Genomic DNA, 19708 nt, shown 5'->3' on the forward strand with positions numbered 1-19708 from the left:
TATTAATTATAAGTAGTAGGTAGGTACGTCAGTTGTCAAGTCAAAATCTAAAATATTAAGCAAATTGTTGAATAAAATTGTACTCTCTATTTAATTGAATTTATTTTAATGTAGAAGTGATTGAGAGTATATCATAATGGAGGATGAAATTGACGAATGTATAAGGAAAAAAATACAATGGCAGCAGCTACCTGGCAATATAAGAAAGGTGTTGTTATCACTTGCGTGTTTACATTGTTTTCCTAAAAATTTATACCATCCTTGTGTTTTATCATAGTATTGAAGATAATAACCATCAATTTCGCATGTTGGGTTATTAGTTTTTGTACTTACAACCTATAAATTTGCATTCTAGATGTTGAATGAGTCTCCGAAAGAATATGAACGATACATATTCGAATTCAGTATAAAAAATCAGCTGCGATTTCGAGGAAGCTTAGGTCAGTTGTCTTTTTTATACAGTACCTTAATAGATATAAACCTATAAGATTCTTATAAGAACTGAAACAATAAGTACGTATTAATTATTATAAGCCAATTTGTTATTATGTATTGTAAATCTATTTTGTACTTTTTGTATGTGAACTCTGTGAACTGTGCGTGACTTCGTCCGCGTGGACTACACAAATTTCAAACCTCTATTTCACCCCCTTAGGGGTTGAATTTTCAAAAATCCTTTCTTAGCGGATGCCTACGTCATAATAGCTATCTGCATGCCAACTTTCAGCCCGATCCGTCCAGTAGTTGGAGCTGTGCGTTGATAGATCAGTCAGTCAGTCAGTCACCTTTTCCTTTTATTTAGACTAGCTTATGCTCGCGACTTCGTCCGCATGGACTGCAAAATTTCAAATCCCTATTTCACCCCCTTAGGAGTTGAATTTTCAAAAATCCTTTCTTAGCGGATGCCTACGTCATAATAGCTATCTGCATGCCAAATTTCAGCCCGATCCGTCCAGTAGTTTGAGCTGTGCGTTGATAGATCAGTCAGTCAGTCAGTCAGTCAGTCACCTTTTCCTTTTATATATATAGATAGAGATAGATTAAGGCATTTGAGGAACGTTAAACTTTTCATCAGGATTTAATGCCAAAATGTTGATTTTTGTTCAAGAAAAAATAATAATAGTAAATTTTCTTTCCAATTTTTGAGTTGTCTGCCTGTTTCTTTGTCATTTGGAACAAATTTTGCTCCACTTGTCTTGGCTAGTTGTATCTGGCCAGCCATCTGACAAAAGTAGGCTTGTCGGTGTACAAACTAAATACAAGGATATGATGCATAAATTTTGAGAATGCACTTGCCATATTTGCTATGTGTCGACTTTCATGTACCCTTAAAATAATGGCTAAAATCATACCTTTAAAGTATGGAGACCAAATATGGCGAGTGTATTCTCAAAATGTATGCCTACCTTACCTTACCTACGTTGGTTAAATAATAAAAACTTTAATAAGAATGTTTTTTCTATGTGACATTAGCGAAGTGCATTGTGCTCGGTGTGGCACAACTGAAAGCCATAAAGCAAAATAAGAAGAAGAAGAATGTTTTTTCCACTCACTTCATTTATTGTATATCCTTAAGTTACCAGGAAGAGATTGTTATATTAGAAATAAGGCTACCTATTATGCTTTCTATTTTATTGTATTATTTTTATGTCCTTTGGTGTAATACTTGTTAAGGGAAAAACAATACTATTTATAATGCGTAAAAAATAAGTATTAAGTTTCCACCATTTTAACTACATGTGTCAAATGTCATGTCAAAAGTACAGCTTTAGCCCTTATTTTAAAGGTGAATACTTTTGACATGATATTTTACCCATAGAGTTAAAATGGCGCATAAGAAGTCATTTTGTACGTACTATGTTTGTAGTGCGAACAGTACGGAAAGACGAGAGGAAGTATTATGAAGCCTTGGTACAGAGCAGTATACAGAGACTCATGCTCTACCCATATCACTTAGCAGATATGATTGTTAAAGGTATGCAGTTTGTATGAAATTATTTAATGTATTTAGAACTAGCTGATGCCCGCAACTTCGCCCGTGTGGAATTAGATTTTTTTAAATCCTGTGGGAACTCGTTGATTTTCCGGGATAAAAAGTAGCCATGTCACTCCAACCTTTATCTATACCCATGCAAAAAATCACGTCAATCCGTTGCGTGAAGGACTGAATTGACCGTGGGATTGAAGGACTGAATTGACCGTGGGATTGAAGGACAAACCAACAAACAAACAAATTTTCGCATATAATAAGGGTACTGATTCGGTCACGTCACGCTGTATGAAAGGTGATCAATGACGTCACATGGCGATAAACGACAATTATTTTTCAATTTTTTAACATAAAAATAGAGTAGTTTCTGCAGGAAATTATTTTTAGCATCATTTTAGTTATGTAAATAATAGGCTAAGATACTTTTCATAAAGGTCAGTGGTTCAAACCCCGCCCGTTGCACTATTGTCGTACCTACTCCTAGCACAAGCCTGACGCTTAGTGGAGAGGAAAGGGGAATATTAGTCATTTAACATGGTTAATATTCTTTTTTTTTTTAAACTTTTTTCCTATTTGGCAGGATTAAGAATAACTCCGTTCATATATTATATTGAAGTGGTGGCACTGCTGATAGAATGTGAGAAGAGCTATGACACTATGCCTAATTTTACTGCTGCTGACTGTGAGTAATTATTATGTTAAATAATACGATAATTAATTATGAGAACACGCTTATTGAGCTAAGTAGACAAGTAAAACATCAATTCAACAATTTTATCTACCCACTTGTATTATCTTTTACTAGCTTCTGCCCGCGGCTTCGCCCGCGTGGCCTACAGGAAACAAATGGCATTTTTTTCAGAAACAAACATTATAACATCAGGACACGCACTCTAAACAGCACCGAATAACACAAATATAACCTTCCAACCCCCATTTCACTCCTTTAGGGGGGGGGGGGGGGGGGGGATTTTCTCATAGTCGTTTCTTAGCTGACACCTAACCTCAAGAAAAAACCTACTTTCCAAATTTCAAGTCAATTATAATATCAATAATTAAAACTTTCCCATAAAAACTTACATCCCCTATTTTACCACCCTTATGGGCGAATTTTCCTAAAATCCTGAAACACGTATTTCTCCATTTGTAATCGAAAACCCAAATACCAATTTTCATGCAAAAAACTTGAAAAATGAGCGACTTTCATACAAACTTCCATCCCCCATTTAACCCACTTTGGGGTGAAATTTCGAAAAATCCTTTCTTAGTGGATACCTACTCTTCACAAAGAATAGACCCTCCAAATTTCATGTCTTTAGGACCAGCGGTTTAGGCTGTGCGTTGATATCTATGTCAGTCATTCAGTCAGGACTTTGAATTTTATATATTTAGAAGATTACAAAAAGGTAAGCAAATGATGTCAAAGTCTAAGTCAAAGTCAAATGATTTATTCAAAATAGGTAATAAATTACTCTTATTGATTGTCTGGTATAGTGTTAGATTTGTAAGATATAGTGGTGATAATGGGCTACTTGACTCATATCTAATTTCGTCCAATAAATCATTATTTATTATAGTATTTTGCTTAAGACAACGAAATATATCAATAACAATTATTAAAAACGCAGGATGGATATATAAATCCAATTTTAAAAAATACAGTTTTTATTTTTATTTGAAACGCAGAAAACGCTGTCAGCCATGATGTGACGTCATTAAATATGTAAACAAAGAAATGTCATCCCTATGTCACGCGGGGACTAACGTAGTATCCATATATATAAAATTTAGAGTCCTGACTAACTTATATATCAACGCACAGCCTAAACATCTAAACAGCTGGTCCTAGATACATGAAATTTGGTGGGTGTGTTCTTTGTAGGTAAAGAGAAGGTATCCACTAGGAAAGAATTTTTTGAAATTCCACCCCTGAGTGGGTTAAATGGAGGTTTGAAATTTATGAAGTCCACGCGGGCGAAGTCACGAGCATAAGCTAGTTTTTATATATTTCTAAAAACTCATAGTAAACGTAAAAAAATATCGTTTTCTCTTTATAAATTGAATAAGTTATTACAACAAAGTGATCTTTGCAAAAATAAATTTGGGTTGAAGTCGTTAGTCATATAGGATCCCTTTAAGCAAGTCTTCGCGTGTTACGTATATTTATTTCACTGGGCACTCTAATCCACAACTTTCCTGTGGTCTTTATCGATGCGTTTTTTACATTCTCGGATGATACAATAACGAAAATTACTATATTTTTCATGTACACTAGTATAGAAGTCATGTTTATTAAACTTTGGGAGGTTATGCTGTTGTTTACAAATGCATGACGTCAGAGCACAGATAATCTATCGGCCAAACATGGCCGACAGTGTTTTCACCTGTCTAAGAAAAATATATTTTTAAATGAAAGTTTTACGGTTTTTAGGGCGCAAAAAAATATAGTGTTAATTTTTTTGATATAATGGCACAAATATTAACCATTTAAGACCAACTTTAAAAAAGTGTCAAGTAGCCTATTATAACGCAAACTTAAAACTAAAGCTACGAGGGTTCCAAACGCGCCCAGGTCTGAGAAGAGCCCACAACAAACTCAGCCGGGTATTCTTTTTATTATCACCACTTTACAAAATTATTGAAACTTATTAGAACTATCACAAAGTCGTTAAGCAACTCATTCCCAAGCTTGCTTATCATTTAAATAATCCTTTACATTGTAATAGGATTTTTAGGATGTAGGTTTTTATACATGATTGTAATCTAAGACATTGTTTAATATTGTAGTTTACTTGCGATTTCATCCACTTGTATGTAACTTTTTAAACTTTTGGCTTTCCATAATAAAAAGTAGTCCATATCTAATGATCACCTGGGTTTCTGGAGCACTTCGACCACCCATTGTGCCCGATCCTTTTTTCCACGCATGCAAACACATGGAATCAACTCCCTTCAGTGGTGTTCCCATTAGATTACAACATGGGGTTATTCAAGGGGGCGGACCAACAAATTCCTGAAAGGCATTGGTGGTTCCTCTGGTACTGCAAATGTTCATGGGCGGCGGTAATCACTTAACATCAGGTGACCCTTCTGCTCGTTTGCTCGCCATTTTTATAAAAAAAATTATTTTCAGTTTATTTTGTAGTTTGACGATATATTTTAATGCAGATTACAAGTTAATAAATTTGACGACCTCTATGGCGCAGTGGTAAGCGTTGTTGTCTTATTAGTGGGAGGTCCCGGGTTTGAGTCCCGGCAGGGGTTTGTAATTTTATAATTTCTAAATGTCTGGTCTGGTCTGGTGGGAGACTTCGGCTCTGTTTAGTTACCACCCTACTGGCAAAGCCGTGCCGCCAAGCGATTTAGTGTTCCGGTACGATGCCGTGTAGGAACCAAAGGGGTGTGGGTTTAATAAAAACTGCCATACCACTTACACTACTACTACACTAGACTGCATCAGCACTTACAATCAGGTAAGATTGCAGTCAAGGGCTAACTTGTATCCGAATTTTTAAAAAAATGTGGTATGTATCTACCTGTGGCCCTACCGCGGTTGTTTGACAGCTACAATGTCACGATCGCAATCATCTCTGATTGGTTAATGCTCGCTCACTATTGGCCACAATGCATTGTTGGAACAAGAACAGCCAATCAGAACAATTGAGATTGTAATAATGATTGATGCAGGTTTTAGACAATCGCCCTAATGTTATCTGCATTAAAATAGTCTATATCTGTCTCTGGGATGCTGTGAACTGTCTGTACCAAAATTCATCGAAATTGCTTAAATGGATGGGCGTTAAGTAACTCTTAAATCTCTTAGCTTTTTCTCTCATAATGTACAGCAATGGACGTCTATCGGTTGATGATGATGATGATGATGATTAAATATGTATTTTAGGTTTACGGCTGCTAGGCGTGGGTCGTAACGAATACCTAGAGCTGGTAGCCAAAGCCCGCTCGCTGGGCCGGCGCGGGCGCTCCAGGGCCATACGCTCGCTTCTACCGCGCGTGCCCCTAAACATACCTATGCAGCCGTGGTGGAGGGTTGAATTGGGATATGTCCTTGAAGAAGATGTGAAGGTAATTTATTTTTAACTAGAGGAAAACCCACCATCCAAATTCAATTAAAGGATTAAAATCCCGTGGAAACTCTTTGACTTTCCGGGATAAAAAGTTGCCTTTGTCAATTTCCGGAATGCAAGCTACCTTTGTACCAAATCTCATATCATATCGATTCCGTTGTCTTTCTCTAAACTAAATTTAGAGTTTTTGCATCCTTTTCTTTTTAACAATGCTAAAAAGGGACATAACATGAACTTTACATTTAAATACTCTAAAATTTAGTGCACGCTACAATTTTGAACAGTAGGCTCGCGACTCTGCGCTAAAATCACGGGTTTTACCATCTAAAAATTAAATTGAAAACTGTCAAACTGCGTCTGTCCTTTTCATATTACATTAGTAAGAAGAGGATGTGAATACTCTAAAATTAGGTTGTGCTTAGAATCAGTACCATTGTTTTGTTTGTTTGCTAGCTTTGCTAAGAATTGATGCTAACGCGAACGGTACAATATGCGATTGTCTCGTGAATTATTATTATTTAAAAGATGTATGATACAGTTCACTTATGCGCCACCTGTCGGGATAAATTGGCAGTGTGGATCCTCATTGTTTTGCGATCACTGTAACTTTCGTAACTTGCTGTTTCTTTTTCTTTAGCCTCTGAGTGAGAAAGAGAAGCTTCTGATAGACTTGCTGATAGACCAGGGCTCGCAGACCGCCGGCACCCTCGACTACCACCTCGTCAAGAGGCTGTACAGGTATCATATATTAAAACCACTGCCCTCTACTTTAATGATTCCACTGCCGAGTTCGGCAACATGAGCTTGGAACAAAACGTCGAGGCTTCGACGTAACTGGCAGGCGTGAAATGGCATTTGACGCTAGGTAGCCTACCAATCGCCTATTTTTCTTTGATTTCACGTCACCCATAGCCTAATACACGCACAACAGACGGAAACGTTTAAGTGCGGAAACCAGCCCAGAGCGAAGAAAGAAAGAAAAGCCCTCACTTACGTACTCACTCAGTCTCACCTTAAGGCACGGAACCTAGAATATCTAAATCTAATTTTCATATCTCTAACTTCAAAAACATAGGACTTTCATATAACCTTTCAATCCCCATTTTACCCCTTTAGGCAGGTGAAGGGAAAAAGGGATTATTAGACATGATTAACATAGCTAATATTCTTTTTAAAAAATATGGGTGCATTATGTTATGTTTCAGGCGCGGTCTAATATATCTAGATGTGCCAATCACTTCAGCTGACAAGGTGTCAGTGCCACCTCTGAAGGGTTTCGTGATGAATCGCGTCGCCGGGGACTACTTTGAGACGCTGCTGTACAAAGTGTTCGTGTCCATCGACGAGCATACTAGCGTCGCTGAGCTGGCTGCCGTGTTACAGGTAGGTTTTGCTACGTTTACAGACATTTTAAGTCTAGTTAAGTCTGAACTAAATTAGGACAAAGTTAGGACAAGTTAGTGTCCGCCTTTCACTCAGCAGCCATTGGAGACAGTTATCCACAGAGTTATGTAATCCCATCAAAAATGGGACGAAATTTGGTAGGAGAACTGGAGTAACACACAGCTCATCGGATTGCGAAGCTGAAGTGGCAATGGGTGGGGTACATAGCTTGATGAACTATTGGCTATATAGATGTTGGGCTACCAGGCGCTGAAATGAAGACCTCGCTCCGGAAAGCACAGCGACCCCCGACTAGGTGGACAGGCAACATCAAACGAGTCACAGTGAGCCGCTGGATCCAGGCGGCGCAAGACCGTGGCATGTGGAAGGCGGCGAAGGACCGTGGTGTATGGGAGTCCCTACAAGAGACCTATATCCAGCCGTAGACGTAGGCGCGGAAAAAGCCTTCCAGCCTTCCAGCCTTCAAAAAAGGTTGTGGGCACAGCCACCCGAAAATCCGCCAAGTGAGAGTCGAAGTATGAATTCGCTCATGATCGATACATTCCTACATATTATCCAGGTTCACATCTTTGTGTTTATTTAGGAGAGCTAGCCTGGATAATCTTTTCCGTATCATTGAGGCAAGCAACAAAGATTTTACCCTGCGAAGAGTGGAAAATGATCTCTCTGCGGTAACTACGCTGACTGGGAGAGTTTTTGTATATTAATTTATTAAGGCATTGGATATAACCAGCATCATCAGCATATCTATTTGAATAGACCATGAAAGTGTGACGTCACAAATCTATTAGGGTTGTGGGCATGTCAGTTGGCCATCAATAGGCTACTTGACTCATATCTAATTTCGTCCAATAAATGATTATTTATTATAGTATTTTGCTTAAGACAACGAAATATATCAATAACAATAATTAAAAACGCAGGATGGATATATAAATCCAATTTAAAAAAATACAGTTTTTACTTTTATTTGAAACGCAGAAAACGCTGTCAGCCATGATGTGACGTCATTAAATATGTAAACAAAGAAATGTCATCCCTATGTCACGCGGGAGCTAACGTAGTATCCATATATATAAAATTTAAAGTCCTGACTAACTTATATATCAACGCACAGCCTAAACATCTAAACAGCTGGTCCTAGATACATGAAATTTGGTGGGTGTGTTCTTTGTAGGTAAAGAGAAGGTATCCACTAGGAAAGGATTTTTTGAAATTCCACCCCTGAGTGAGTTAAATGGGGGTTTGAAATTTATGAAGTCCACGCGGGCGAAGTCACGAGCATAAGCTTGTTTTTATATATTTCTAAAAACTCATAGTAAACGTAAACAATTATCGTTTTCTCTTTATAAATTGAATAAGTTATTAAGTAAGACTTACAACAAAGTGATCTTTGCAAAAATAAATTTGGGTTGAAGTCGTTAGTCATATAGGATCCCTTTAAGCAAGTCTTCGCGTGTTACGTATATTTATTTCACTGGGCACTCTAATCCACAACTTTCCTGTGGTCTTTATCGATGCGTTTTTTAGGTTCTCAGATGATACAATAACGATAATTACTATATTTTTCATGTAAACTAGTATAGAAGTCATGTTTATTAAACTTTGGGAGGTTATGCTGTTGTTTACAAATGCATGACGTCAGAGCACAGATAATCTATCGGCCAAACATGGCCGACAGTGTTTTTACCTGTCTAAGAAAAATATATTTTTAAATGAAAGTTTTATGGTTTTTAGGGTGCAAAAAAATATAGTGTTAATTTTTTTGATCTAATAGGACAAATATTAACCATTTAAGACCTACTTAAAAAAAGTGTCAACTAGCCTATTATCATCATCATGAATCAAGATTTGATTGCAGGTGGAATGTGAGCTAGTGAAGCAAGCAGTGTCGCTGTACTGTCGCCTGGGCTTCGCCAAGTGTCTGCAGCCTCAGCCCGTGTCGCCGCAGCACCCATCTTGGAGAGACGCGCTCACAACACACCACCATCAGCCGTTAGTATACAGTGGACCCCCGGTAATCCGGCCCCTGTCTAATTCGGCACCCCCTGTAATCCGACATGACAATCTTCGCTAATGCATTGATGATTGAACACGTTATAACGTGTACCATCACTATTGTGCTATTGTTTTGATTCTGATTGCTTAGTTTGAATTTGAAATTTGAAAAAGATAGCGGTGTGGTCTAGCGTTTGTTCATTATTTACTGTTTATTCATTATGTCTTAGGAACGTATTCGTACCTAGTAATATCGTCACAAGCTCAGAAGCGAAAGCACAAATGGCAAAACACTGACAATTAAAGAAAAATATGATATTTTGGATCACAAGATACTATTTTGTAAAAAATTCGGGACTATAGGGGGTCTTAGGCAGTACTCTATAATCCGACAAATTCGATAGTCCGACACTGCCCTGCAAAGTGTTTGTCGGATTACCGGGGGTCCACTGTAGATTGTTTATATAAATAGTACTAGTGAAACCTGAGTGGCTTTGCTCGGATGTAATTTCTGAAAATCTTAGGGGAATTCTACATTGAGGTAACCTACTTGCCCTACATGCAAAATCTGAAGTTTCTTGACCCAGTGGTTCCTTGTTCCAGGTTGTTGTGGTTCCAGTGGCTTGACCTCCTCCACAACTTCCCTCATACCCCGATGGCGATGTGGACCTGTATACATTATACAATATGTCGTACATGCGAAATCTAAAGTTTCTATAACCAGTGGTTTGTGCTGCGTATATCTCAGTGAATCGGTTTCAGCTTTGATATAATGAGGTATCTGTAAATAAACCTATTACATTTTATTCCAGGTACAGACAAATAGCGCCGTTAACGTTTGACCCCCACGTAGAAGACGATCTACAGATGGACCCCGTACTTATTAAAGACATACCTTCAACATCTAAACAGGTATTTATTAATCATCATCATCATCAACCGATAGTCCACTTGTTGGGACTTTCACACCCCGCGGTCTTGCGCCATCCAGTGGCTTCCAGCGACTCGTTTGATGTCGTCTGTCCACCTAGTGGGGGGGGGGGGCTTCCAACGCTGAGCTTTCCGGTGCGAAGTCCCATTCTAACACAACAAATTCCAAGCATAGCTCTCTCCATCGCCATTTATTATTATTATTTACAGGAATTTTTCTAAAATCAATTTTATCTAAAGTTCCGAAATAAAATCTGAAAGAAAAATATATTATATTTCAGCGTGTACAAATAAATGCAACATATAGTTTCAATATATAAGGAATCATAAGCTTAATTTGCTATAATCCGCTTAAACAGACAAATATTGGTGCACAAAACATGCAGCATGCGATACGCACTGCCCGCCCATCCCACTGCTAAACATAGGAGATCAGTAATGTGTAGTGTAAGCTCTACATCTCCTGAGGATGCTTCAGTGTCACATACGAGAAGTGAAACATAAGTTGAGTGAGTTTTGGAGGATTTGTGTGGTGTTGCGTTATGGTGGTGGTGCGTCTTGACGCATGGTTTTCCTGCATGTTTAACAATGGGAGGTTGGGCGATGCATACCTACGCATGCTGCATGTTACTCTGTTTCGAAATTGACTTACGCAAAGTAACGCCAGCTTATATACAACTTGATGATGCCCGCGACTTCGTACGCGTGAATTTAGGTTTTTTAAAATTCCCATGGGAACTTTTTGATTTTCCGCAATAAAAATCCCCTGGATGTAAGTTAATTTTGTACAAAATTTCAAGGAAATCGGTTAAACTGTTGGGCCGTGAAAAGCTAGCAGACAGACAGACAGGCAGACACACTTTCGCATTTATAATATTAGTAAGGATAGTTTTGATTTACGGATTTTGTAAAATTTTAGAAGTCCCAGGATATGTCGGATGCATCAACGAATAATGCAGGACAAAGGGTGGCAGTTCTATTCGATTCCACGCTCGCCGCTTACCTCATGATGGGGAATTTGTCGCCTGTAAGTATTATGTAATACATACGCGGCAGAAAGTAATGTACATCGGCCTTTAGAATGACATTTCGGCTTTGTAGAGCGTTGTCTCATACTTATATGACGTTTAGTCGGTCTCGATTATAGAGACAATGCTCTACAAATCTGGTATCTCCTTCTAAAGGTCGATGTGCATTACTTTCTGCCGCGTACTGTAACTAGGTAGGTGACCCTCCCTGACTTGGCTTGGCAGGTATTTCTGAAAATCCTTTCTTAATTGGGATCTACGTTATATAGCGCTTCTTGCTTGCTATTCTCGGTAAGAGGCATTCCGAACCAGTGGCAGATTCCCTAGACAATTCAAAAAGCACTTGTAAAATTTTTTTTTTTTTTTTTTTATAGTATTGCCTATAGAGGACCAGGTTCGTAGGTAGCAGACACGCTTCATTGGATGTCGACCACATAAGGTTGCCAACAGCATTATTTTGCCTCCATGGGACAATCCATGGGACAGCTCTTTTAAAAGTGCCCTATTAAATTGTCTTTACATCTGTAATCGCATTTGCTTCGTCAAAAACTCACCAGTTGTCCAGATAAAAAACTATATCAAATATTTACAGGACCTAAAAAGTCATGCGGTGACGCTATTCGAAGTGGGAAAACTCTGTGACGAAAGTTTGGACAGCTTGCTCATAGAATTGGACAAGGTATGATGGTAACCTTATTTTTTGTTTTAAAATGATTATGTATTGTTTACAACAATTTATTATTGTTTAAACACACCTTTTCAAATAAAGGTGGTAGGCGATCCGGAGATCGAAGGTGAAGCGAGAAGATACCTAGCTGCTGCCGCGTGTCTCCGCGTAGCGCTGCGAACGCTGCGCCCTAAGCTTCGACCGCTAGACCTATTGCGCTGTGAAGCGCTGCATGCGCTGGACGCACCAGCGCGAAATCGGCTACTTGTCACCAAGTATAGGTAAGTTGGTGTGGCAGTATTTTTTTTTTTTTTTTAAAGAATATTAGCCATGTTAAATGACTAATATTCCCCTTTCCTCTCCAACTAAGCGTCAAGCTTGTGCTAGGAGTAGGTACGACAATAGTGCAACGGGCGGGGTTTGAACCGTCGACCATACGGTTTTCAGTCCACTCCTTTACCCGTTGAGCTATTGAGGCTCACTTGCATAAAAACTTTCATCCAGTTTCGAGAAATAATATAACGATATAAATTAGCCATTATTGTGTTTGGAGTATTTTTTAAGCTGTGCTACTAGTGTAACCTAGTATTCTTATTGTTCAGATTGGCCATATCAACAGCGCCGCTGAGTAGAGAGGCTAGAGCGGGCGCGGCGGCGGGCGCGTTGCCGCACGTGGGCCCCGCGCCGCCCGAAGCTTCCTCGCCTTGGATGCGGCTCTACCTTTACCATCTCGCTGGCTATGGCCCTCCCACATTGCTACTCACCAAAGGTAAGATGTATTGTAGAATGTACATAACCTATACCAAAGAAAATCACATCGTCAGGCTGGCCGTATCAAATGCTCAGATGAGTTCGAGAAGCTGAAGAGAGTTCGTTGCTGCACGTAAACCTCGTGCAGCCCGAAGCTTTCTCGCCATGGATGCGGCTCTACCTTAACCATCTCGCTGGCTATGGCCTTCCCACATTGCTGCTGACCAAAGGTAAGATGTGTTCCATAATGCACATAACCTTACACAAAAACTGTCACATTATCAGACTGGCCGTATCAACGGTTCCGCTGAGTCAGAAAAGCTGGATTGGGCTTGTTGCAGCACGTAAGCTCCGCGCTGCCCGAAGCTTCTAGAATAGAATAGAATAGAATAGAATGTTTTTTTATTCATGTAAACTTTTTAAAAGTGCTTATGAATAGTCAGGTTTAATTTACCACTGGTTCGGAATGCCGTTCCTACCTTCGTCGCCTTAGATGCGGCTCTACCTTGACTATCTCGCTGGCTATGGCCTTCCTACATTGTAACTCACCAAAGGTAAGATGTATTGTACAATGTAGATAGCCTAATACTATCGAAATCACATTGTTAGACAACTGAACTGGATACCCTTTTTTCTTTTCTTTTGTCACATAGGCACAGTTCTCCGCGGCGTTCCTCGTTCGCTGCTCGGTTTCTCTCGGCTGGCGGTGTCGTGGTGGGGCGCAGAGTCGGAAGCCGCAGCGCTCCCGGCGGCGGCCGCTCTAGCCGCAGCTAACTCTGCCCTTAGAAGAGGGCCCGTACTTATACAGGCGGCCGGCGTGCGCGGCGTACCTACTGTGGTGCACGTGTCCTTCCCGCCCACTGCTGAGATACACGATGGTGAGTCTTAAGTTACATACTAGATGGCGCTACGTGAAATTCAATCGCGCTAACGAAGACTTCAAACAGCGGTTCCAGCGCTCGAAGTCTATCAAAGTTGGGTGAGATGTAAAATCTCAAAAGCATACAGATTTTATTGAGCGTTAAAACAGCATATCGAGTAACAATAACGGTCGTCAAAAATCTATCAAGTTGATCTGGGGTCCAAACGCCGCTTAAAGTAATAATGTTTCAATATTGTTTTGACATTTTCATGCAAGTTTTGTTGGGCCCGTGTAGACACCGTAACACTTGATTCCAGAACTACAAAGCCTATGGAGGAAGCACACCGGCTTGCGGCGGCTGTTGCGTCGACTGAGGCTGACACGCTCTGCGGGATACGTGACTCTGGCAGATATCGGAGTTCCAGATTTGGGCTGTGCGCATCCGCCCGTTGCAGTACAATTAGGTGACTATCTATAATTTTATTCCTGTAACGACTTCATATAAGCGGTAATATCCTAACCAACCTTAGGCTGCGGTTACACGATACGAAAATTTTCGTGCGGCTGTTGGACGCTCGTTCAAGAAAAGGGAGAAACCTGCATGTTAATGCCGGTTTCTTCAAAATATTTTCCTTCACCGAAAAGCGCGTAAAATTAAAATTTCCCTATAATACTAATAATCTTTCAATCTTCGTACTATTATAGCTTACTAGCTTATGCTCGCGACTTCGTCCGCGTGTATCACACAAATTTCAAACCCCTATTTCACCCCCTTAGGGGTTGAATTTTCAAAAATCCTTTCTTAGCAAATGCTTACGTCATAATTGCTATCTGCATGCCAAATTTCAACCCGATCCGTCCAGTAGTTTGCGCTGTGCGTTGATAGATCTGTCAGTCAGTCAGTCAGTCACCCTTTCCTTTTATATGTTAAGATTTTATATTTGCTTGATAATTAAATCTACATAATATACTCGTATATACAGTAGCCGGCAGTAACTATTGTACATCGACTATTAGAAAGAGGTTTCGGCTTCGTTGTCTCTGTCACTCGTACCTATGTGACGTTTTGTCGGTCTCAACGACAGAGACAATGCTCTACGAAACCGCTATCTCTTTCTAAAGGTCGATGTAAAATATTTTCTGCTGGGTATTGTAAGAGGAGAAACTGATTGGCATATAATGCAGCTCTGATGTTGGGTATAAGAATTTGAGATGTTGCATGTAAGTTCTGTCTGTAAAGTGCCCCGTAAGCGGTCAAACATGTTTGTATATTACGTGTTTGTCAAATTATTTGACCGTCTACGGTCGTGTTTGATGCGTTTGTCAAACAAACTACGTGTTTTTCAAACATGCTTGAGGGTGTACGGCTGAGTTTGTCAAACTAACTACGTGTTTGTCAAACATTTTTAACCGTTTACGGGGTACTTAACGTAGAGGGCACTAAGAAAGTATTTTAAGAAAGCCCAAAGTGATCTTTAAAACACCTTATTCCACGCGGACGTAGTCCCGAAAATAAGCTACAAAAAAATTATACGACTTTTAAATTTATAGTTGCTCCAAGAAAACGGAAGGATATTTGCGGCATGGCGAAACCAGTTAGTGAAATATCTATATCCTCCAACGAATCTGCCAAAGAAACCACAGAGTACACAAAACCTATCAGCAACCTACAGTCGCCCATAGAGTCCCACTTTGCTGTCACACCCACCACCGACAGTAAAGCCAGCTCCCCAGCAAATGGCTTCACAAGCATCGAAAGTGGAAAGTTACTCTGCGAAGAACTCGATAACCTAAACATCGATACACATCGGACTCGGAGCAAAGAATCGATTGTTAGCGATGATTTCGTACCGATACATTCCTCGATCAGTTTCGATGATTTAAAAGACAGTCGTACCCATTCCAAGGATTCCATTAGTAAGTTCATCACTACCCATATTATAAATGCGAAAGTGTGTTTGTTTGTTAGTTTATTGGTTTGTCCTTTAATCACGTCGCAACGGATCGACGTGATATTTTGCATAGGTAGAGTTTTTTTATTTATTTTTCAGATACAAGTTAGCCCTTGACTGCAATCATAGAGTGACATATTCTACTTTTTATCCCGGAAAGTCAAGGAGATATAAGTCCCGCAAATTGCTAATGTGCGTGGCCGCCATTTAAGTGACGTCAGCACTAGACTGAAGTTTTTTTTTTATTTATTCAGATACAAGTTAGCCCTTGACTGCAATCTCACCTGGTGGTAAGTGATGATGCAGCCTAAGATGATAGCGGGCTAACCTGGAAGGGATATGGCAGTTTTTATTAAACCCATACCCCCTTGGTTTCTACACGGCATCGTACCGGAACGCTAAATCGCTTGCTAAGTTTCGAGCTAATGCTATATTTTTATTACGGCTGACGTCAAAATGACGTCATTTCGATGTTAATGAGACATCGCTGGCACCTAAATCCACGCGGACGAAGTTGCGGGCAGCTAGTTTTTGTATTTTTCTTCTTTGTTTGTATTGTTCTGAGAGCTAAATAATTTTTTTTTAAAGAATCCATTTCAGATGACTTAATTCCAATTCATACGCCGACAAGCGAGAAAGACAACCGATCAATAAAATCTGAAGAGCAGCTGTGTGATTTGACAAATCAGAAGGAAAAGGTAGATTTAAATATGGATAAGTTCAGCGATTTGTCGAGTGAAAAAGATTTGGTAAGGCAGTTTAGTGAAAAGAAGAGGGATAGGAAGTTGGACGACCAGTTGAGCGATTTGTTCAGTCCGGCGGAAGAGTCGATCTCTATGTTTACCCAGTTGTCGGATAAGTTAACGGAGATTACCAATGAGGGGGACAGCGGCGTTGATACGGCACATAACAACTCTGATGACGAAACTTGTAAACCAGAGGTATGTATGTTATATAATATGTATAGAATATAATTGAATCACTACCCTTATAATCCTAATCCTAATAATATTATAAATGTGAAAGTGTGGATGTTTGGATGTTTGTTACTCAATCACGCAAAAACTACTGGACGGATTTGGCTAAAATTTGGAATGAAGATAGATTATACCCTGGATTAACACATAGGCTACTTTTTATCCCGGAAAATCAAAGAGTTCCCGCGGGATTTTGAAAAACGTAAATCCACGCGGATGAAGTCGCGGGCATCAGCTAGAAATTAATATAAATATGCGAAAATCCTTTCTCAAAATTTACGCACCCCGCACGCATTTGATCTTAAGACTGTTCGAGATGATTCTATGAACGTTCTCGACCTTATTGAAATGTAAATGTTACGTCTAAATCTATTGCTATCCTTTTCATAATGTTGCTTGCGGAAAAGGATGGCACTAGATTTAGACCTGTTAATTTAGTTTAGAGATTGTGTACCTACTAGAGAATCGGCCCCAATATTATTGTAAATTGATCACTTGAAAAGAGCAACCTCCGAGTTTCTTGCTGGTTGTTCTCCGTAGAAACGGCATTCCGCACCAGTGGTAAATCAAACTAGTTGACAATTTAAAAGCACTTATAAAAGTTTACTTGAATAAGAATGTATTCTATTCTATTCTAAAAGTGTCAAAAGTAAGGTTTATACCGTAACTTAGTATTTGTGACATGGCAGTTGACACATAGCCCTGATATGGTGTGGTGATAGCCCGCTATCATCTTAGACTGCATCATCACTTACCATCTGGTGAAATTGCAGTCAAGGGCTAACTTGTATCTGAATAAATAAAAAAATACATATGAATATTAATCAATCAAACTCAATGAAGTTATGAAGGCACGCTTTACAAATTAATATCAGTGTCTACTTTTAGATTTCCTTAAAAATATGTAGTTTCAAATCTCTGCAATTACGAGTACATATTTTTACGAAAAGGAGAAAAAAACCACAGACATTTGATTGTTACATATACAATGGAACCACTGACAAACTTTTGATTGCTTTGTTGCAGAAATGGACGATTCTAGATCTCCAATTTGGCATTCCATTGTTTGATGAGGTATTGTGCGAAAAAGTTTGCAGCAGTATAGTGGAAAGGATAGCGAAACCAGAACTGTAAGTATTTTGTGAAATACCATGAGCATTTTATCTTTCGAGAAGTATTCGAAAGTACATATTACATAGTATCTATTATGTTCTTTTCATAATTATTTATATCTTCTTTTTGTACCTATTCTACTCCCTTTACAACCTCTCGCACTGGCAAGGGTCACCGGTAGAGATCTGTCATAGAGATAAGTGTTTCCCTGTCCACATTTACTCTCTTTTTCTCTTTACTGTAAATGTTTTTGGTACAAATAAAAAAAAAAAAGTTGTGGGTTCCGAGAAAACCCAACGATCTCTTTACGTATTCCCCACTAGATTGGCCATCCGAAACAAAAATATTTTGATGCAACTTGCAGCCTTAGTAATTAACTTGATGGCCAGTGTCAATTTAATTTTCAATTTTGTTTGAAATAGCCCTTCTATAACATCTAATACAAGCTGTATTATTTTTTGGCGACAACTTGAATTACTTACCTACAATTATTTATCTTTGTCATTTGTTACAGATTAGAAAAAGTGAGAGAAGATAACGAGTTTATACGAACAGACGTATTGAGATTCGTTTCACAGTGTCAGGTGAGTCGTATGTTATAACAATGTAAAAAGTGAATTCAATTTATAAAAAAAATACATGCATATTATATTCCGTATTGTTGGATTTGTAAGAGGACATAGTGGTGTTAATTAATTACGAAAACTTAAAACTAAAGCCATAAATTTAAATTAAGTGCTATCCTTTTCCACCCTGAGAAATATGAGAGGGGTAGCAATTTATATTTAGAGACTTGTCATGTTAGTTTAGAGACGAGTACAAAAATTTGCCACAATGCTAAAAACAAGTTACCAAGTTACTGTAGCCCACAAATAATTTAATTCGGAATTTCCCATCTACTGCGTAGAAATACAAACAGATCATTGTTTTCAGTATTATCCTGGAGAAGAAATGGGCATAGTCAAACGCGGTACATTAGTACCACTGCCGAGAAAAAATCTAGTTTTCGAGAACGGCCGCATAAGCGAGTGGAACGGGAAGTGATGCTGTCTCACTCTAACATTGGAAATGAGAGTTATTAGACGCATGCTGTCTCACTTTGACATTGACTTGGTGTAATCCTGAGCCTTGATTGGCTGTCGTCGAAAAACTAAAAATGTAATATTTGTGAGATTAATAATGATTTTGCGTACCTAATATCAAACTAGGACACGTAGTTAAAATTGTTTTAAACTTTTTCAAGAAATATATACGAAGTATAGTACGCTACAGGTTGAGATGGGAATCGGGGAGGGAACGCCCCGCGCACCTGCACAGCCCCCTTGCTAACCCGTGCGGGTGTGCGGGGCGTCCCCTCGCCTCATACCCCGATTGCCAGCTCAACCTGCAGCCGACTATATGTATATTGAAATAAATAGAATGTGTTCTGTGCATAGTTTAAATGTATTTTATCGTATGACACTGAAATGGACAGACAAGTACGCTGGAAAAAGTGCCATACAAAATTACAGCTATTTTTTGTGCCGATTCGAAGCGCCCCACCGAGCGTACTGGGACTTAAAATTGACAGTTCGTGTCCTCGTGTTGACACTATGTTGACAGATATGAATCATTACTAACATTTAGTTCCGAGTACGCTCACCATCATGGTACTATTAGCGCCAAAATGACGAAAATCAGGCTGCTTCAAAAACAAGCTGGCAATCGCAAATCCAGCGTATTTGTATTAGTTTAGAGGTCAGTGAATAAATAGAATAATGTTCTATATATATTTTAAATGTATTTTATCGTGAGATGGAATTGTTTCAAAATAATGTATATATAACAGTAGTAAGATGTGCTTTAAACCTCAGAGCCACGATTTTGTAGCATGATCGAAAGTGACAAACTATAAAATTATAGAAAATCTTTGTTTTATACGCTACTAGATGATGCCCGCGACTTTGTCCGCG

General features: G+C 39.0%; 1 protein-coding gene across 2 annotated transcripts; it reads left to right on the top strand.

Moving 5' to 3' along the window:
* Positions 1-27: 27 nt before the first annotated feature.
* On the top strand, positions 28-19173 carry LOC117991820 (protein FAM91A1). 2 transcript variants are annotated; one of them, XM_069505607.1, is made up of 20 exons: positions 28-208; positions 356-440; positions 1868-1975; positions 2571-2672; positions 5892-6073; positions 6713-6813; positions 7281-7458; positions 9341-9474; positions 10290-10389; positions 11327-11434; positions 12028-12114; positions 12205-12383; positions 12705-12871; positions 13506-13730; positions 14032-14178; positions 15266-15631; positions 16255-16607; positions 17670-17773; positions 18271-18340; positions 18690-19173. In XM_069505607.1, the coding sequence occupies exons 1-20, from the start codon at positions 137-139 to the stop codon at positions 18798-18800; spliced, it is 2979 nt and encodes a 992-aa protein (XP_069361708.1). In that variant the 5' UTR covers positions 28-136; the 3' UTR covers positions 18801-19173. The 2 variants fall into 2 exon arrangements, with proteins under 2 accessions (XP_069361708.1, XP_034835330.1); XM_034979439.2 differs by having other exon boundaries at positions 16267-16607.
* Positions 19174-19708: the final 535 nt, after the last annotated feature.

This window comes from Maniola hyperantus, chromosome 20 (assembly GCF_902806685.2).
Source record: "Maniola hyperantus chromosome 20, iAphHyp1.2, whole genome shotgun sequence".
NCBI lineage: Eukaryota > Metazoa > Arthropoda > Insecta > Lepidoptera > Nymphalidae > Maniola > Maniola hyperantus.